General features: G+C 51.5%; 1 protein-coding gene across 1 annotated transcript; it reads left to right on the forward strand.

Moving 5' to 3' along the window:
- Positions 1 to 7,933: 7,933 nt before the first annotated feature.
- LOC116952777 (monoacylglycerol lipase abhd6-A-like) lies at positions 7,934 to 20,401 on the forward strand. The gene is made up of 9 exons (XM_032972402.2): positions 7,934 to 8,334; positions 11,859 to 11,987; positions 12,357 to 12,552; positions 12,886 to 12,999; positions 13,404 to 13,536; positions 13,776 to 13,930; positions 15,565 to 15,619; positions 19,360 to 19,460; positions 19,763 to 20,401. Exons 2-9 carry the CDS (start codon positions 11,860 to 11,862, stop codon positions 19,919 to 19,921), a joined length of 1,041 nt encoding a protein of 346 aa, XP_032828293.2. The 5' UTR covers positions 7,934 to 8,334; position 11,859; the 3' UTR covers positions 19,922 to 20,401.
- Positions 20,402 to 20,977: the final 576 nt, after the last annotated feature.

Genomic DNA, 20,977 nt, shown 5'->3' on the forward strand with positions numbered 1-20,977 from the left:
CCATCTATTTTTTTTTTGAAAAGAGGAGGGGGGAGACGAAATTTGTTTTTATGTATGCTGTCTGAAAGCCACTGTAAGCGTGAACAATCAATCAAGAACTGAAATGATTTATCAAATCTTTCCAATGATTGCTAAGATAGAATCCATCTTCTCGGTTGAAATTGTCTCTGTGTTTGTATATGTGGATAGCCTCATGAACGAATCTCTCATGGAAGCCAGATGGCTTACAAAGAACCTCCGTCTTGGAAAAGTCAATGGCATGTGAGCCTACTGAATTAGAACAATGATCTGCTACGGCCGAGGTGTTGGTCCTACCGTGTTTAAGGTCTGCTTTATGTTCACGAATGCGGTCCGAGATATGGCGTTTGGTTTCTCCAATGTAACTACTACCACAGAGGCAACTTAGTTTGTAGACACCAGGGTATTGTATGTCCGGAATCACATCTTTTACAGACGGAACCAGATCACGGATTTTATGTAATGTGTTGAAACGGACCTGGATCTTGTGTTTATTCAAGATTTTGGAGATCTTTTTTGTGATCCCAGCAATGTAGGGTAAAGTGATGGTTTTGAAAGGCTCCTCAAGAGGGTTCTTCTTCATGGTTTGAGTGATAGCTTTGCGGATTGTATAGTCGGAGTAACCATTAGCCCTAAGAGCTTGGTGTACGTGCTTGAGTTCACTGCTTATGTGTTCCTGGTCGGATATGCATTGGGCTCTATGATACAGAGTCTTGATGAGAGAATTCTTCTGTGATGGATGGTGGTGGGAATCCGGTTTCAGATAAGCATCCGTATGGGTAGCTTTCCTGTAGACAGAGTGGCTCATTGAACCATCAGGTCTCTTTTTAATTAGGACATCCAAAAAAGGTATCTTGCCATCTATTTCGACTTCCATGGTAAATCTGATGGCTGGGTGTATGGAATTGATGTGGTCGAAGAATTGGTCTAGAGCAGGCCGGCCATGTGGCCAGATGACAAAAGTGTCATCCACGTACCTCTTCCATAAGGTTGGGCGCAGAGTGGCAGTCTGGATGGCGTCAGTCTCAAATTTCTCCATGAAAATGTTAGCTATAACTGGAGAAAGGGGGGAGCCCATTGGGGTGCCCTCAGTTTGTTTGTAGAAAGTTCCATTCCAGCCATCAGATTTACCATGGAAGTCAAAATAGATGGCAAGATACCTTTTTTGGATGTCCTAATTAAAAAGAGACCTGATGGTTCAATGAGCCACTCTGTCTACAGGAAAGCTACCCATACGGATGCTTATCTGAAACCGGATTCCCACCACCATCCATCACAGAAGAATTCTCTCATCAAGACTCTGTATCATAGAGCCCAATGCATATCCGACCAGGAACACATAAGCAGTGAACTCAAGCACGTACACCAAGCTCTTAGGGCTAATGGTTACTCCGACTATACAATCCGCAAAGCTATCACTCAAACCATGAAGAAGAACCCTCTTGAGGAGCCTTTCAAAACCATCACTTTACCCTACATTGCTGGGATCACAAAAAAGATCTCCAAAATCTTGAATAAACACAAGATCCAGGTCCGTTTCAACACATTACATAAAATCCGTGATCTGGTTCCGTCTGTAAAAGATGTGATTCCGGACATACAATACCCTGGTGTCTACAAACTAAGTTGCCTCTGTGGTAGTAGTTACATTGGAGAAACCAAACGCCATATCTCGGACCGCATTCGTGAACATAAAGCAGACCTTAAACACGGTAGGACCAACACCTCGGCCGTAGCAGATCATTGTTCTAATTCAGTAGGCTCACATGCCATTGACTTTTCCAAGACGGAGGTTCTTTGTAAGCCATCTGGCTTCCATGAGAGATTCGTTCATGAGGCTATCCACATATACAAACACAGAGACAATTTCAACCGAGAAGATGGATTCTATCTGAGCAATCATTGGAAAGATTTGATAAATCATTTCAGTTCTTGATTGATTGTTCACGCTTACAGTGGCTTTCAGACAGCATACATAAAAACAAATTTCGTCTCCCCCCTCCTCTTTTAAAAAAAAAAAATAGATGGACTAGTCCTGGCAAACAGCCAATCGTTGCGCGTGACGCAAACGTTATTTTTATATATATAAATAAATATGCCGTTTTCAAAATAAATTTATGCAAACCGACACACCTGATGATGACCGTTTGAGTTATGGTCGAAACGTCGTGAGAATTTTTTATTGTTTTATATATATTTTGTTATTTTGTTGTTTCTCTTCAACGTGACTTTACCGAAAAAACTAAGAGTATGAATTACTGCAGTCACGAAAGCTTTAAATCAAAATTTAATCGCCTCTACGGGGAGGGTTTTCACATAACTTTAAGATCCTTCAACAAACTCCGGGATAAGAAAGCTCAGCTGATCGAGTCTCTCACCTTCCTGAAGAGATGCCGCGACTCTGGGGTAATACCAATCGCATTTACACTCACCTCTGCTACTGTAACTTCTTCTAATGCGAAACGAATTCTTTTCAAAACTAGCTTAGCTCTTATCTCAGAAAAAAATCAGACTTATACGCACAGAACTAGATCAGTTAGACAAGACACTCTACAAATCACACTTATCATTGACGGCAATAATGTCCACATCGGATTGGGAACATGTAGACAATATGACTGCCTCTTCAGCTGCTACTATGTCGACCAAATGTAAGGAAAACCTGATTTCCAAATTTAACCTCCTCTTCAACAAAAGACCGGACCCACACACCAAAAAGTTAGACGTTAATAAAGTCGTAATTAATCGCAGTAACAGTTCTATTTCCGATGGTCTGAAATCCGTTTTAGCTAAAGGTCTAAACTTTGCAGTCACACCTAAACACATACCAGTTAATGATATAATTGCCCAAGTAGACGTTGCTCTCAGGGGCCTGGGTCACATCGCTGCAGACGTAGCAAGATCTGAAATCGCTGCAACCCTCAAAAACGCTAAGATGCCAGCTAGCAACCTCAGCAAAGATGAGCGTTTTGAATTATATAAATTAAAAAAGAGGAATGATATTGTAGTTCTCTCAGCTGACAAAGGCAATGCTACTGTTATCATGGATAAAATAGAATACAACAACAAAATTAAAGAATTACTCGACGATGGTAGTTATACAAAAATAAAAAGAGATCCCACCAACAGCCTCGTCACACAAACCAACAAAATAATTTCTGATTCAACCGCATTAATTGATCAATCTAAACAGTTTTCGTTGAAACCTTCTGCTGCCAGGCCACCAAGATTATACGGCTTACCAAAAATACATAAAGTTGATACACCTCTTCGTCCCATAGTCTCTACTATCAGCTCCCCCACCTACAAACTAGCTCGTTTTTTGTCTGAAATCCTGCGTCCTTTCACTGGAAAGACCACCTCTGCGGTACAAAATTCTACTCACCTGGTATCAACAATCAAGGGTATTTCCCTGTCCCCAGACGACCTGCTTGTCAGTTTTGATGTAGTTTCCTTATTCACCAAGGTTCCTGTACCTGACACCATTGCAATCATTGAAGACTTGGTTCATCAAGGACTAAACACTGAGGTACCCCCCCTGGTGAGACACTGTTTAACCAATACATACTTCACTTGGAATGGAACTTTCTACAAACAAACTGAGGGCACCCCAATGGGCTCCCCCCTTTCTCCAGTTATAGCTAACATTTTCATGGAGAAATTTGAGACTGACGCCATCCAGACTGCCACTCTGCGCCCAACCTTATGGAAGAGGTACGTGGATGACACTTTTGTCATCTGGCCACATGGCCGGCCTGCTCTAGACCAATTCTTCGACCACATCAATTCCATACACCCAGCCATCAGATTTACCATGGAAGTCGAAATAGATGGCAAGATACCTTTTTTGGATGTCCTAATTAAAAAGAGACCTGATGGTTCAATGAGACACTCTGTCTACAGGAAAGCTACCCATACGGATGCTTATCTGAAACCGGATTCCCACCACCATCCATCACAGAAGAATTCTCTCATCAAGACTCTGTATCATAGAGCCCAATGCATATCCGACCAGGAACACATAAGCAGTGAACTCAAGCACGTACACCAAGCTCTTAGGGCTAATGGTTACTCCGACTATACAATCCGCAAAGCTATCACTCAAACCATGAAGAAGAACCCTCTTGAGGAGCCTTTCAAAACCATCACTTTACCCTACATTGCTGGGATCACAAAAAAGATCTCCAAAATCTTGAATAAACACAAGATCCAGGTCCGTTTCAACACATTACATAAAATCCGTGATCTGGTTCCGTCTGTAAAAGATGTGATTCCGGACATACAATACCCTGGTGTCTACAAACTAAGTTGCCTCTGTGGTAGTAGTTACATTGGAGAAACCAAACGCCATATCTCGGACCGCATTCGTGAACATAAAGCAGACCTTAAACACGGTAGGACCAACACCTCGGCCGTAGCAGATCATTGTTCTAATTCAGTAGGCTCACATGCCATTGACTTTTCCAAGACGGAGGTTCTTTGTAAGCCATCTGGCTTCCATGAGAGATTCGTTCATGAGGCTATCCACATATACAAACACAGAGACAATTTCAACCGAGAAGATGGATTCTATCTTAGCAATCATTGGAAAGATTTGATAAATCATTTCAGTTCTTGATTGATTGTTCACGCTTACAGTGGCTTTCAGACAGCATACATAAAAACAAATTTCGTCTCCCCCCTCCTCTTTTCAAAAAAATAGATGGACTAGTCCTGGCAAACAGCCAATCGTTGCGCGTGACGCAAACGTTATTTTTATATATATAAATAAATATGCCGTTTTCAAAATAAATTTATGCAAACCGACACACCTGATGATGACCGTTTGAGTTATGGTCGAAACGTCGTGAGAATTTTTTATTGTTTTATATATATTTTGTTATTTTGTTGTTTCTCTTCAACGTGACTTTACCGAAAAAACTAAGAGTATGAATTACTGCAGTCACGAAAGCTTTAAATCAAAATGAATTACATAATTATCAACATTTTCCCTTCTACTACTAATGATTGACAATACCTTTGACATACATTATATCACTCAAATAAACTTTTATGAAACCTTCGAATTGCGTCAAACTTCGGAGGCGGCGACGGGGTCAATTGAAGACACTGATAAAAACAGATTTGCCGATTCAAATGTTGATTTTGGACTGTTTCATGAGCACCCCGGTGCGTGTTTGTTCTGCTGCTTCCACACCGCTATGGTACTGCCCAATACGCCCATATGGAGAGGATTGCAGAGCTCGGGCAACTGTTGGCAGCCCTGGCTCCTCCGCACCCGTCTCTGGCTCCTCCTCGGAGTCGCCCGCCACTCTCGTGGTGGCTAGGAGATGTTAACGACCTCGCCTGGTATGCAGGAGGTCGTGGGTTCGATCCCGACCCTGACGCCTGCTGTATATTTGGAGTTTGTGTGTCTCCACCCGTGGTCGTATGGAATTTTTCTCCAGGTTCTCCGGTTATCCTCCACATTTAGAATCAACATCGCGCGTTTAGAGAGTATTTTCCTGCTGCTACAAATGTCCACATGATGATGATAAGCCACCACTTCGATGAGCTATCATTTGTGATGGCCAGGTCGCTACTGAAAGAGAGTAACATAGCTCAATGCGCCTTACTTGGTAAAATAAAAATATATTCATTACGATAATGAGCCAAAAATGTCTGTGTCCCGCGCGTGACGTCACTCCACGTCGGCCAGCCCCCCTCATTAATAATCATGAACAGGTGACGTCCTCCACATGGACCCCCCCTCATTAATAGTCATGAGCAGGTGACGTCACTCGACATGGAGCACCCCCCCTCATTAAAAATAATGAGCAGGTGACGTCACTCCACATCGAACAGCCCCCCACATCAATAACCATGAAGAAGTGACGTCCTCCAAATGGACACCCCCCCCACCATTAATATTAATTAGCTGCTGACGTCACTCCACATGACGGGGGGGGGGGGGGGGGGGACGAGGCGCCTCCTCCCCCCTCCTCAGCGTCAACTTACAACCCTCACTACAAAGGGAGAACCCTCACGTCACGTGATGCTCGTGACGCTGTTGAGACATCGAAGTAAAAAGGACGTCGTCATGATGAACAAGGGATTACAACCTTTACATGAAATAAGTCTGCCACCGCGCCCTTACAAATTGCACGCGAACTGGATGCAATGAATATCACGTCGCGGTCTGCTTGTCACTTGCAAGTTTCAGATTTACTGCAATGCCACCGTCCTTGGACGGGCAAAAGGCGAGTTTTTAAATAGTTTTACGACTCTGTCCATCTAAACCGGTTTTCAGCAGCATGTGAACCGGTAAACCGGCGAACAACCCTAATGCAGTATTAGTACTGAACGATACAGCACGGTAGTAGTAGTAATAATACACAACAATACACGCAATAATACACACATATACACACAATAAAACACTAATGCACAATAATACACACACTAATAGACAAAATAATACATGTAATAATAAACACAATAATACACACTATAATACACACAATGGTACACAATAATACACGCAATAATACGGACAATTTCGATTTAAAGCTTTCGTGACTGCGAGGATTCATCTTCTTTGGTTCTTTCGGTAAAGTCACGTAGAATGAGAATAAAATAATAAAATAAAATAAGACAATAAAATTCTCACGACGTTTCGGCCACAACACAAGTAGCCTTCCTCAGGTGAAGGAACAGAACCGTCGGGACGACAGAGCTTCTGTTCCTTCACCTGAGGAAGGCTACTTGTGTTGTGGCCGAAACGTCGTGAGAATTTTATTGTCTTATTTTATTTTATTCTTTTATTCTCATTCTACGTGACTTTACCGAAATAACCAAAGAAGATGAATACACAATAATACACAATAATACACGATAATACACAATAGTACACACAATAATACACAATAATACATACAATAATACATACAATACTACACACTATACACAAAAATACACAATAATACACACACATACACAATAATACACACAATACACACGATAATACACACAATACTACACACTGTACACAAAATACACAATAATACACATACATACACAATAATACACACACTAATACACAGAATACATACTAATACACACAATGATACACAAAAACACACAATACACACACTAATACACACAATACACACGATAATACACACAATAATACACAATAATAATGCACAATAATACACACCATAATACACAATACACACAATAATACACAATACACGTAATAATGCACAATAATAATACACAATAATAATGTACAATAAGACAAATCCAAAGATCCCCCTATAGCCTTAAGAGGCTGTCGGGGCAAGTGCTGTTAGCGAGTAGCACCATTGAAGACCGGAACGGCACACGAGGAGGTGAGTGGCCAGCACCACGCCCGGCCGCCTTTGTCTCCCCAGTGATGATGTTTACACATCGCACCAGGTACTCATTTTAGGCTGAGTCGACCTTGGGGAGGCCCAGGACCGGTTCAGATAATCGCCGGGTTAGAAGCGCAGCGAAGTACTAACCGCTTCCCACAATAATACACAATAATAACAACACAATAATAACAACACAATAATAACAACATAATAACAACAACATAATAACAACAGAACAGTGTGCAAGCGATCAAACATAAAGACGGTGACGCAACGCGCGCGATTGCGAAGGGCGTTGTCGCAACGAAGCTGATATCGCGATAATCGCTATATCGTGGATCTCCACATCGCGATACGATATTGCGTGACGTCACGGCCGAGACCACCCCCACCACTACCATCCCGGGTCCCGACCTCACGCGGCGCCGTCAATCAACCGAAGCAGCCTTCCGATTGGCTGCCCGCCTCGCGCCACCGGTTGGAGGGGGCGGGGCCTGTGGAGGGGGCGGGGCGGGCCGCTTCAGATTAAAAGTCCATCGCGCCGGAGACTCCGGGAGATACGGGGTGGGAGACACACGGAGAGACACTCGGGGAGAGACACGGGGAGAGACACGGGGAGACACACGGGGAGACACACGGGGAGACACACGGGGACACGGAGAGACACACGGGGAGACACGGAGAGACACGCGGAGAGACACACGGGGAGACACACGGGGAGACACGCGGAAAGCCACGCGGAGAGACACGGGGAGAGACACGGAGAGACACACGGAGAGACACACGGGGAGACACACGGAGAGACACGCGGAGAAACAGGGTAGCGAAGACACGGGGAGCAGAGACACGGGGACAGAGAGAGACACGGGGACAGGGAGACACGGGCACACAGGGAGACGGAGACGCGGACCTGAGGCTACGCGTCGCCCCTGCCAAGGTGAGTCTCCTCGCTTGTTGACAGTGACCCACACCCTCACAGTCACCCACACTCACAGTGACCCACACACTCAACCACCCACCCCCCCACTCACCCCCCCCCCCACTCACCCCCCCCAAACACCGACCCACTCGCCCACAGTCACCTACTCCCCCCCACCACACACAAAGATCAAAGACAAAGATCCCCCATATAGCCTTAACAGACTGTAGGGGCAAGTGCTGTTAGCGAGCACCTATGAAGGCCGGAACGGTACACGAGGGGGTGGGTGGCCAGCACCACGCCCGACCGCCTTTGTCTCCCTAGTGGCAATGTTTACACACCGCACCAGGTACTCATTTGAGGCTGAGTCGACCTAGGGGAGGCCCGGGACCGGTTCAGATAATCGTCACTGGTGTTGGCCGTGAGCGGGAATCGAACCCGGGTCGCCAGGTTCATAGCGCAGCGCGCTAACCGCTACACTATCGCTCCCCACAGTCACCCACACTCACAGTGACCCACACACTCAACCACCCACCCCCCCACTCACCCCCCCAAACACCGACCCACTCGCCCACAGTCACCTACTCCCCCCCACCACACACCCACCCCCCCACACACCCACCCCCCCACACATCCACCCACTCACCCACACGCTCACCCAGTCACCCACTCACACACCCATCCATTCACCCCCCCAAACAACAACAACCGCCATTCGCCACTAAGTGGCGGTGACGTTAGTTAGACTGATGGCCTTAATCTTAGTTGTCTTGTGGTTGCTGTTGTTATTTGACTTGCATCCCACTGGGATTTTTGCACACAGCGTTGGTGTACGGTGCTATTTCAGGAATATTTTGATTGTTTTTTTCCTGGATTTTCTGTTTGCACAGTCACATAATCACTTTAAGATGTTTTCTTGTTCATGTTTTTTGTTTGTTGAGGTTGCACCCGATTCAAGAGCCGAATGGCTCACAGGGCTATACCAAATAAATAAACTATGAAACTAAAACGTAACCACGACGCTTGTGCCAGGCCATGTGCACGTTGAGGCCACGTGGAGTGTCGAACGCCCGCTGGCAGGAGGTCACGGGGCAGACCCAGGTGCCACGGGTCGACTGACTGAGATGACTGGCTGATGCACCACTTGTGCCCCCTACTGTGCCAACCTGCTGCGCTTTAGCCACCCGGCGCTCCGCTCGTTGTTGTGAGCGTCGCTCCTCCGCCCTCCGTTGTTGTTGGAGGGCGACTGCCTCCAACTGCCCAGTAGCGTCCTTCACTAGCCTCCTCCACAGAGGCCGATCTTGACACCGCTGGTACCAGTCATCGGCAAGTCTACTCAGCTCCACGTCCTCCTGTACCACATCACTCTATCTCTTCTCTAGCCCGTGCCGCGCCCGTTTAGCCCCCTCGATCCGGCCGAACAAAAGCTGTTTCGGCATGCGGTGGCTGGGCATGCGGGCTACTTTACCCAGCCAACGCAGCCTTGCCTGCCGGAGGAGCTCACCGATGGGACCGTGCCCAGATCTTTCAAGGATTTGTGAGCTCCTCACACAATCCAGCCTGGTTAAACCCAGGATGGATCGTAGGCAGGCCAGCCTGAATGTTTCTAACCGGCGAAGATGTTCCATTAGGGGGGGTCCACGTTTCGCAAGCGTAGAGAAGGGAGGGAATGACCGTGGCCGAGAAGACCTGAAGCTTAGTGCGGAGCGACAGACGAGGTAGCTTCCACACAGCATTACGCAACCGATGAAAAGATATTGCCACTCGACTGATTCGGAGTGAAACCTCTGCTGTTAAACTGTAGCCAGTCATAAGCACACTGCCCAGGTATGGGAAACTCTCCACTCTCTCCTCAACTGCCCCATCACCGATTGGGAGTTGTGGGGGTGGAGGGTCCGATGGTACAAAATACCCAGGCAGGTGCTTAGTTTTGATGGGGCTGATGGTAAGGCCCCATCTCTTAGTAGCACGCTCCACTCTCAACAGCAGCGTCTCCAACTCCTCCTCTGAATGAGCAGCTATTACCAAATCATCGGCATACATAACGTGGTTGAGCAATAGGGAGCCATCCCTTGATCGCACCCGGGCATCGATCAGCCTCCCATTATATCTGTACCATATGGAGATTCCCCCGGTACAGCTATTGAAGGCTTCACGAACTACGTGGTCAAAATAGATGTTAAATAATGTGGGAGCCAGAGGACATCCCTGTCGCATCCCAAGGTGTACAGGGAATGGCTCTGACTCCTGGCCACGTAGTTTTACCCGGGCCCGCTCACCATCATGAAGGTCCTTAATGATCGTGAGCAGAGGGTCAGGTACTCCAAAAGCACGAAGAACAAACCAGAGCCCAGGCCTACTGATGGTATCAAGCAGAGATGTAGGTCTTGCTGGAATTCCCTACACCTCTGCTGTAGCAGACGGATAGAAAATATGGCATCTGTGCAGGACCGCCCTTTCCTGAAACCGCATTGAGGCTCCGCAAGTCTCTCCTCAGCGTGCCTGGCAAGGCGATGTTGAATAATCCTTGCCAGGACCTTTCCCGGCACACTGAGGAGTGAGATGCCCCTGTAGTTGTTACAGTCTGTGCGGTCCCCCTTCTTAAAGAGGGGGACCACCAAGGCATCCTTCCAATCCTGCGGAACCTGTCCAGTGGTCCAGACTGTTGTTATGATGTCATATAGGGCACGCTCACACAGTCACTCACTCACACACCCATCCATTCACCCCCCACACACACCCACCCGCTCACCCACACGTTCACCCAGTCACCCACCCATCCATTCACCCCCCCACACACCCACCCACTCACCCACACGCTCACCCAGTCACTCACTCACACACCCATCCATTCACCCCCCCACACACCCACCCACTCACCCACACGCTCACCCAGTCACCCACTCACACACCCATCCATTCACCCCCCCCACACACCCACCCACTCATCCACACGCTCACCCAGTCACCCACTCACACACTCATCCATTCACCCCCCCCACACAAAAAGATCCCTCGTATAGCCTTAACAGACTGTAGGGGCAAGTGCTGTTAGCGAGCACCTATGAAGGCCGGAACGGTACACGAGGGGGTGGGTGGCCAGCACCACGCCCCACCGCCTTTGTCTCCCTAGTGACGATGTTTACACACCACACCAGGTACTCATTTGAGGCTGAGTCGACCTAGGGGAGGCCCGGGACCGGTTCAGATAATCGTCACTGGTGTTGGCCGTGCGTGGGAATCGAACCCGGGTCGCCAGGTTCATAGCGCAGCGTGCTAACCGCTACACTATCGCTCCCCACACCCCCCCACACACCCACCCACTCACCCACATGCTCACCCACACGCTCACCCAGTCACCCACTCACACAAAGACAAAGATCCCCCGTATAGCCTTAACAGACTGTAGGGGCAAGTGCTGTTTGCGAGCACCTATGAAGGCTGGATCGGTACACGATCCGGCCTTCACACCCACCCACTCACCCACACACTCACCCCGTCCCGTGGTGTTGCCGCCCCTGCCGTGTCCCCGTGTCTATCAGGATGCTGGAGTCGCTGTCGGGCCTGCCCCTGCCCCTTGACCCGATGACCTTGACCCTGTCCCTGCCGCTGCTGCTCTTTGCGTACTACTGGCTCTTCCAGCCGTCGGTGTTCCTCTACCTGCACGACTGGTGGGTCGCCCCTCGCGCCCTCACCCCACACTCACCCTACACTTACCCTATCATCATCCTGCCCTCACCCCACACCCTGCCCTCATATTTTTGACACCCTGACCCCACCCTGACCCCACCCTGACCCCACTGACCCTACCCCAAGCCCCGTGCCCGCGATGTGACCCTTCCCCACCCCCCTGCTGGGGTGGTGCCTGCACGGTAGAGGTGAGCGGCGAGTGCCCCCTGCAGGCCGCACAGAGACGGCTGCCACTGGGGGAGGTCCCTTATGCCACAGCGTCCCCGCGTGTCTGCACCACTCACCGTGACGGTGTCTCCTTGTGCCCTCAACCCCCTCCGTGTCCATTTGTGTCCCCCTTCCCCTGCCAGGTACTGGCGAACCCAGCTGGGCTTCCAGATACGCGAGTGCCGCTGTGGGGCATTCACGTTCTGCTACTCGGAGCTGGGCCGGCGTGCCGGCGGTGGTGCCGGCAGTGGCGGTGGCGGTGCAACCGTAACACGGCCCAGCCTCCTTTTCCTGCACGCCTTCTCCGCCAACAAGGACATGTGGCTGCCCCTGCTGCGGGTGAGGGTGCGGGGCCGGTTGGTGGTGCGGGGGTGGTGGCTCAGGGTGGTAGTGCAGAGGTTAGTGGCTCGTGGTGGTGGTGGTGGAGCGGTGATGACGCTTGTGCCTCACAGCGGGAAGTTCTGTAGAGTGCGTGCGTGAACGAGTGTCGAGTTTGTGGTGCTTGTTGACCACTGTGGATAAGATAGCAAAGTGTCCGGCAGCAACAGGTGGAGGAGGAATCGGCACGTTAAGTTCACGGGAACAGCGACTGCTGTAGCTGCGATGGAAGAGTGACCCTGTGGGTGACTGACCGCTGCATGGTTGGGGTGGGGGGTGTCTTTGTCTCCGCAGTTCCTGCCACGTGACCGCCACGTGGTATGTGTGGACATGCCGGGTCACGAAGGGACGACGCGCGCACACGGTGACGACTATTCCCTGCAGGGGCAAGTCACCCGCGTCAAGCAGGTGGGGTGTGTGGGGTTGTGCGGGCGTGGGGGTGTGCGGGCGTGGGGGTGTGCGGGCGTGGGGGTGTGCGGGCCTGGGGGTGTGCGGGCGTGGGGGTGTGCGGGCGTGGGGGTGTGCGGGCGTGGGGGTGTACGGGCGTGGTAGTGCACGCTGCGCTACGAACCCGGCAACCCGAGTTTGATTCCCGCTCACGGCCAATAACAGTGACGAATATTTGAACCGGGAAGACAAAAGTTCGGCCGGGCGTGTTGCTGGCCCTCCACCCTCTCATGTGTTGCGCCGGCCTTCATGGGCACCGCACGCTGACGGCACTTGCCACTACAGTCTGTTAAGAGGCTACTCGGGGGACTTTTGTAGCGTGCGTAAACGATTGCGAGCTCTCTAACCCACGTTGCCCTGCACAGTTTGTGGCTGCGGTGGGGCTGGACGCGGCTCCGTTCCATCTCGTGGGCACGTCCATGGGTGGCGGCGTGGCCGGGGTCTACGCAGCCACCCACCCCGGGGATGTCCACACACTCACTCTCATTTGTCCCGCTGGTGGGTGCAGTGCCACACGCAGCACAACACTCACGATGCCATGAGCAACACAACACTCGCGATGGCAAACTCACAGTGCCACACGCAGCACAACACTCACGGTGCCACACTCAGCCTCGCTCACTCACAGCATCGCACTCACGGGTGCCACACGCATCATGGCGGTGACGTGCCCATGGAGCCGGCGTGACGGTGAACGTGTTGGCACCACGCCGCGGTCCTCCCACCACCCCCCCCAGGTCTGGACGCGCCGACGGAGAGCCGCTTCGTGGGGGAGCTGCGGGCGGCCGAGGCCGCGGGCGACTTCACCGGCGTTTCCCTCATCCCGCGCTCGCCCGCGCAGGTGGCACGCATGCTGCAGCTGGTGACGTACAGCTTCAAGCTGCCGCGGCAGGTGCGACGTGCAGACGCGCCCGTAGACTCACATGGACCCCCGCAGACTCACACAGATACCCATAGACACACACAGAGACCCATAGACACACACAGAGACCCATAGACACACACAGAGACTCATATACACACACACAGAGATCGATACTCACAAAGAGACCCATATACTCACACAGAGACCCATAGATGCACACAGAGACCCATAGACGCACACAGAGACCCATAGACTCACACAGAGACCCATAGACTCACACAGAGACCCATAGACTCACACAGAGACCCATAGACTCACACAGAGGCCCATAGACTCGCACAGAGGCCCATAGACTCGCACAGAGGCCCATAGACTCGCACAGAGGCCCATAGACTCGCACAGAGACCCATAGACCCACTACAGAGACCCTTAGACTCACACAGAGACCCATAGACTCACACAGAAACCCACAAACTCACACAGAGACCGATAGACTCACCACACAGAGACCCATAGACCCAGTACAGAGACCCATAGACCCACTACAGAGATCGATAGACTCGCACAGAGACCGATAGACTCGCACAGAGACCGATAGACTCGCACAGAGACCGATAGACTCGCACAGAGACCGATAGACTCACACAGAGACCGATAGACTCACACAGAGACAGATAGACTCACACAGAGACAGATAGACTCACACAGAGACCCATAGACTCACACAGAGACCCACAGAGTCACACAGAGACTGCACAACTCACAAAGAGAACCAGAGACTCACACAGAGACCCATAGACTCACACAGAGACCCACAGAGTCACACAGAGACTGCACAACTCACAAAGAGAACCAGAGACTCACACAGAGACCCATAGACTCACACAGAAACCCACAAACTCACACAGAGACCGATAGACTCACCACACAGAGACCCATAGACCCACTACAGAGACCCATAGACCCACTACAGAGATCGATAGACTCGCACAGAGACCGATAGACTCGCACAGAGACCGATAGACTTGCACAGAGACCGATAGACTCGCACAGAGACCGATAGACTCGCACAGAGACCGATAGACTCACACAGAGACCGATAGACTCACACAGAGACAGATAGACTCACACAGAGACAGATAGACTCACACAGAGACCCATAGACTCACACAGAGACCCACAGAGTCACACAGAGACTGCACAACTCACAAAGAGAACCAGAGACTCACACAGAGACCCATAGACTCACAGCCAGACCCATAGACTCGCCACACAGAGACCCATAGACTCGCACAGAAACCCACAGAGTCACACAGAGACCGATAGACTTACCACACAGAGACCCATAGACTCACCACACAGAAACGTCCATGCCATCGCCAGGCTTGTCTCGCCATGTGGCTTGGGGCACGACATAGTGGACAACCACAGCTAGTCCACCCCCATGTGAGCGAGCATTGCCGTGCGTTTGCTGGCGAGCGTTAATGGGTGAGCATGGGCGAGCGTTGCGGGAGAGCGTTAGCGAGCGTGGGTGAGTGTCGCAGGTGAGCGTGGGCGAGCATTGCGGGAGAGCATGGGCGAGCGTTAATGGGTGAGCGTGGGCGAGCGTTAATGGGTGGCGTGGGTGGTTGCCCCTCCTGTGCGCGTGGTCGTTGCTGCAGATCCTGCAGGCCATGGTGGACGTGCGGCGTGACCACAACGATTTCTACCTCCAGCGTGAGCGACGGCGCGCATCCACCACCTTCACCGCCATCACCACCATCAACACCACCACCATCATCATCAACACCACCACCACGGCTATTTCCACTACGACCATCATCACCATCATCACCACCACAACCATCTCCATCATCATCACCACCACCATCACCACTACGACCATCTCCACAACCACCACCATCACCACCACTACCATAACCATCTCCACTATCATATGGGGGATCTTTGTTGTAGTTGGTGGTGGCGACAGTGGTGGCGGCGGTTGTGGTGGTGGTGTTGCTGGTAGTGGTGGTGTTGTAGTTGGTGGTGACGGCGATTGTGGTGGTATATATTTTTGGTTCTTTCGGTAAAGTCACGTAGAAGGGAAACAATAAAATAATATTTTTTTATTTTTTATTGTTTCCCTTCTACGTGACTTTACCGAAAGAACCAAGAATATGAATCCCTGCAGTCACGAAAGCTTTAAATCAAGATTGTGGTGATGTTTGCGGATGGGTCCAGACGGTAACATTGTGGTGAGCAGTGCCATGAGCGGAGGGCCAATTTCGATGGACCATTCCCCTCATGGCTTTCGTAGCCATCAGAGCGGCCAAAGGAGGCTCTTGATGGGTGCGAGGGTCTGGTAATCTCTCCACCTTCAATTAATTACCACTAAACCACGAACAAAATATCCAGCTAAGCTTGTGCCGGAGGCCCCGACGGAACAGGTGTCTATGATGTCTCCTGGCCAAACCCCATTTTGCGGAGCCAGGAGATTGAATCCTTACCCTCGGGGTTCCTCCAGAAACAGCAAAAAGCCACTGCGTGTGGCCACGTGGAATGTTCGAACGCATAATTCGGGGGAGAGGCTTCCACTCCTGTGTCGGGAGCTGGACCAGTACCGCCTAGAATTCTGCCGAGTTGGTCATGATGCTGGCACCTGGTCTGGAGTGATTGGAAAGCATGGGCCAGATCAGCTCAATTACAATGGTCAGAGGCGGCTAGACTTTTATGCAGCCCATGGGCTTGTAATTAACAACATGCTGTTCTGGCATCAGCGCATCTATACAACATCATGGATGCATGACGGGTCCAAGCAAGAGCATATGCTGGACTATATAGTGACGGAACAGCGGGCCCATGTCCTTGACACTAGGACCTACCGTGGAGCTGATCTGCCGACTGACCATCGACTTATTATCTGTAAGATGCGCCTGCCATTCTTCCACTCTGGTGGTGGATGTACACCCAGGACCCCATTCAAACCCACAGCAGCCTGGTCTCAGCTAGCTGATTAAAGTTGCAAGCGATAATTGTATTATCGCTTGCAGCTGGGGTTGGTATCGTCCCCCACTCCTCCTGATGCCAAGGGGAAATGGGCGAGGTTTAGGACTGTGGCTCATGCAGCTGCAATGGCTGCTTTGGGTACATGGTCCAAACTTCCCTAGACACCCTGGCTGACAGGAAGTATTTAAGGCTGGCTGAGAAAAAGTGGCAGGCCCACTCTTATCGTCTACAGCTTCCCATGTCAGAGATTGAGGAGGTTTACCGCAGCCTTCGCTCGGAGGTTCGGAGAGCCGTGAGGCACTGCAAGGATAGGTGGTGGTCACAGGTTGCTGAGGAGATGGAATCTGCCTCAGGGGCCCATGATCACAAATCACTCTTTAACGCCATTAAAAAAGTAATTTGCAACGCCACATCTATCACCATCATTGGTGAAAGAACGGCGATCCAATCTCTGACCCCCAAGAACAGGTTTGCAGGTTTGCTGAGCATTTCTGAGGTCTTGGGGGAAGGGAAATCCCTAGCCTGGAAAACATCATCAGGAAAAGTGGGGATGACCCTGCTGATGATGCAGTGCCTCAAATATTGGATGAAGTAGTTACCCCCTGTTTGTGGCTGGCTGAGGTGCCAGCTGTTGCTGAAGTACTGAAGGCGATCCAGAGTCTTGAGACCAGGAAAAGCACCGGGCAGAGATGATCTCCCGAGCGAAATGCTGAGGGAGGGTGGTGTTTGTGAAAAGACTGCCCTAAATGACATCATAGAAACAGTCTGGACCACTGGACGGGTTCCGCAGGATTGGAAGGATGCCCAGGTGGTCCTCCTCTTTAAGAAGGGGGACCGCACAGACTGTAACAACTACAGGGGCATCTCACTCCTCAGTGTGTCAAGAAAGGTCCTGGCAAGGATTATTCAACATCGCCTTGCTAGGCATGCTGAGGAGAGGCTTGCGGAGCCCCAATGCGGTTTCATATTTTCTGTCTGTCTGCTACAGCAGAGGTGTAGGGAATTCCAGCAAGACCTACATCTCTGCTTTATTGACCTGGTCAAGGCCTATGATACCATCAGTAGGCCTGGGCGATGGGTTGTTATTAGTGCTTTCGGAATCCCTGACTCTGCTCACAATCATTAAGGACCTTCATGATGGTGAGCGGACCCAGGTAAAACTACATGTTCGGGAGTTGGAGCCATTCCCTGTTCACCTTTGGGTGCGACAGGGATGTTCTCTGGCTCCCACAATATTTAACATCTATTTCGACCACCTAGTTCGTGAAGCCTTTGATGGCTGTCCCGGAAGAATTTCTATCTGGTACAGATACAATGGGAGGTTAATCGATGCCCGGGTGCAGTCAAGGGATGGCTCCCTATTGGTCAACCATGTTACATATGCCGATGATCTGGTTATTGCTTATTGCTGAACCTGGAGCGTGCCATTAAGAGGTTGGGCCTTACCATCAGCCCCACCAAAACTAAGCACCTGCCTGGATATATTGTACCATCAGACACTCCACCCCCACAACTCCCAATTGGTGATGGGGCAGTTGTGAAGAGTGGATAGTTTTCCATACCTTGGCAGTGTGCTCATGACTGGCTCTGGTTTGATAGCAGAGGTCTCACTCCGAATCAGTCAAGCGGCATTATTTTTTCATCACCTGTGTAACGCTATGTGGAAGCTACCTGGTTTGTTGCTTAACACAAAACTTCAGATTTTCTCGGGCCTCCATCATGCCCTCCCTTCTCTACGCTTGCAAAACGTGGATGCCCCTAATGGAACATCTTCGTCAGAAACATTTAGGCTGGTCTGCCTATGATCCATCCTGAGTTTAACCAGGCTAGATTGTGTGAGGACCTCACACATTCCTTGAAAGATCTGGATAAAGTACCATCTGCGAGCTCCTTTGGCAGGCAAGGCTGTATTGGCTGGGTCATGTAGCTCGCATGCCCAGCCACCGTATGCCTAAACAGCTTTTGTTCAGCCGGATAGAGGGGGCTAAACGGGTGCGGCACGTGCTAGAGATGAGATGGAGTGACGTGGTACAGGAGGATGTGGAGCTGAGTGGACTTGGCGATGACTGGTACAAGCGGTGTCAAGATCGGCCTCTGTGGAGGAGGCTCGTAAAGGACGCTACTAGGCAGTTGGAGGTAGTCGCCCTCCAACAACAACGGAGTGCAGAGGAGCAACACTCGCAACAATGAGCAGAGCACTGGGTGGCTAAAACACAGCAAGTTGGCACAGTAGGTGGCACAGGTGGTGCATTGGCCAGTCATCTCAGTCAGTCGACCCATGGCACCTGAGTCTGTCCCGTGACCTCCTGCCAGCGGGCGTTCGACATTTCACGTGGCCTCAACGTGCACATAGCCTGGCACAAGCGTCGTGGTGACGTCACTGCCACTTAGTGGCGAATGGCGGTTGTTGTGGTGGTGGTGGTGGTTTTGTTGGTGGTGGTGTTGAACCGGTGTCTCTGTCTGCGCAGTGCTCACAGCAATAACGGCGGAGCGGTCGCGATTCCGTCTCCACGAGACGATGCACCTCATCACAGCCCCCACCCTCGTCGTCTGGGGCAAGCAGGACCAGGTGAGCCCCCCCCCCCACCACTCTGGCGATGACCACGAAAATTACGATGATGATGTCGACGACATTGATGATATTGGCGACGTTTATGATGACGTTGACGGTGATGACCGTGACGACGGTCACGACGGTGACGATGGTGAGGACAGTGACGACGACCATGTTGACGACGTTGACGACGACGTTGACGACGACGACGTTGACGACGACGTTGACGACGACGGCCACGTTGACGACGACGACGACGTTGACGACGTTGACGACGTTGACGACGTTGACGACGTTGACGACGTTGCGGCCCCCAGGTGCTGGACGTGTCCGGCGCGGCGCTGCTCTCGGCGGTGCTGCCGCGGTGCCGTGTGGAGCTGCTGGACGACTGCGGCCACACGGTGACGATGGAGCAGCCCCACGAGACGGCGCGGCTCCTCCTCGCATTCCTCGCTCACACCGAGTCCGGGGGATAGTGGCCAGGGGATGGGGACTAGTGGATAGGGGAGGAAGTCTTGTGGTTAGGGGATAGGGGATGGAGACTAGCGGATAGGAGATAGTGGCTAGGGGCTAGTGGCTAGGGGTTGTGGGTCGGGAGCCAAAGGCCCCCCCATAGAGGCGAGCGCTATACAGGATGTGGTGTACCGGGTGCTACTAACAGGGATGGCGCGGGCTTGAGCCGTGGGGTGCAATAACGACTCTCAGTGCTTGGTCTATCCACTGTTAGATGAGGCCTCCCCCACGCCACACGAGGGCGGGGGGGGGGGGCGCGTGGGAGCCTAGGAGCCTCGGAATAGAGTCCAATGGGGGGGGGGGGGGGGTACGGGTGGTGACGCCCAACAGGCGAGGTGCAATATTGACGGTGGGCACAGCGAAGGTGCCGATTAGCCGAACCACTGCCGACGGGTGCTACGTCCGAGCGCGATAACGTGATACAAAATAAATATATATGTACACATTTGTAGTCGTCGTCATCATCACCAGCAGGCATGGCCTATCCGTGTGTGTGTGTGTGTTTTGAACTTCATTCACACTGTACGTTGACAAAAGGGGGTAATGACTGCTCGGCACTCTTCTCGTTTGCGGTTGTGCAAGGGCCCCACGCGTGGCGACGGTCTCGCGCGGCGACGGTCTCGCGCGGCGACGGTCTCGCGCGGCGGCGGTCTCGCGCGGCGACGGTCTCGCGCGGCGACGGTCTCGCGCGGCGACGGTCTCGCGCGGCGACGGTCTCGCGCGGCGACGGTCTCGCGCGGCGACGGTCTCGCGCGGCGACGGTCTCGCGCGGCGACGGTCTCGCGCGGCGACGGCGCCCGGCACCGAGCGAGGATGCGGCCACGCCGACGGCTCCATTGGCACCGTCGCCGCACAAACCACAGTGGCTATGAGATGTTGACTACCTCGCCTGGTGTGCAAGAGGTCGTGGATTCGATCTCGACCTTGACGATGCCTGCTGCTGTATACAGGGTGTTTCATAAACGTGGACCCGATTTGAAATCGCTATATCTCTGCAATCACGAACCGCCCATGAATGA

Source organism: Petromyzon marinus, chromosome 48 (genome assembly GCF_048934315.1).
Source record: "Petromyzon marinus isolate PM22_M1 ecotype Great Lakes invasive population chromosome 48, UKy_Petmar_22M1.pri1.0, whole genome shotgun sequence".
NCBI lineage: Eukaryota > Metazoa > Chordata > Hyperoartia > Petromyzontiformes > Petromyzontidae > Petromyzon > Petromyzon marinus.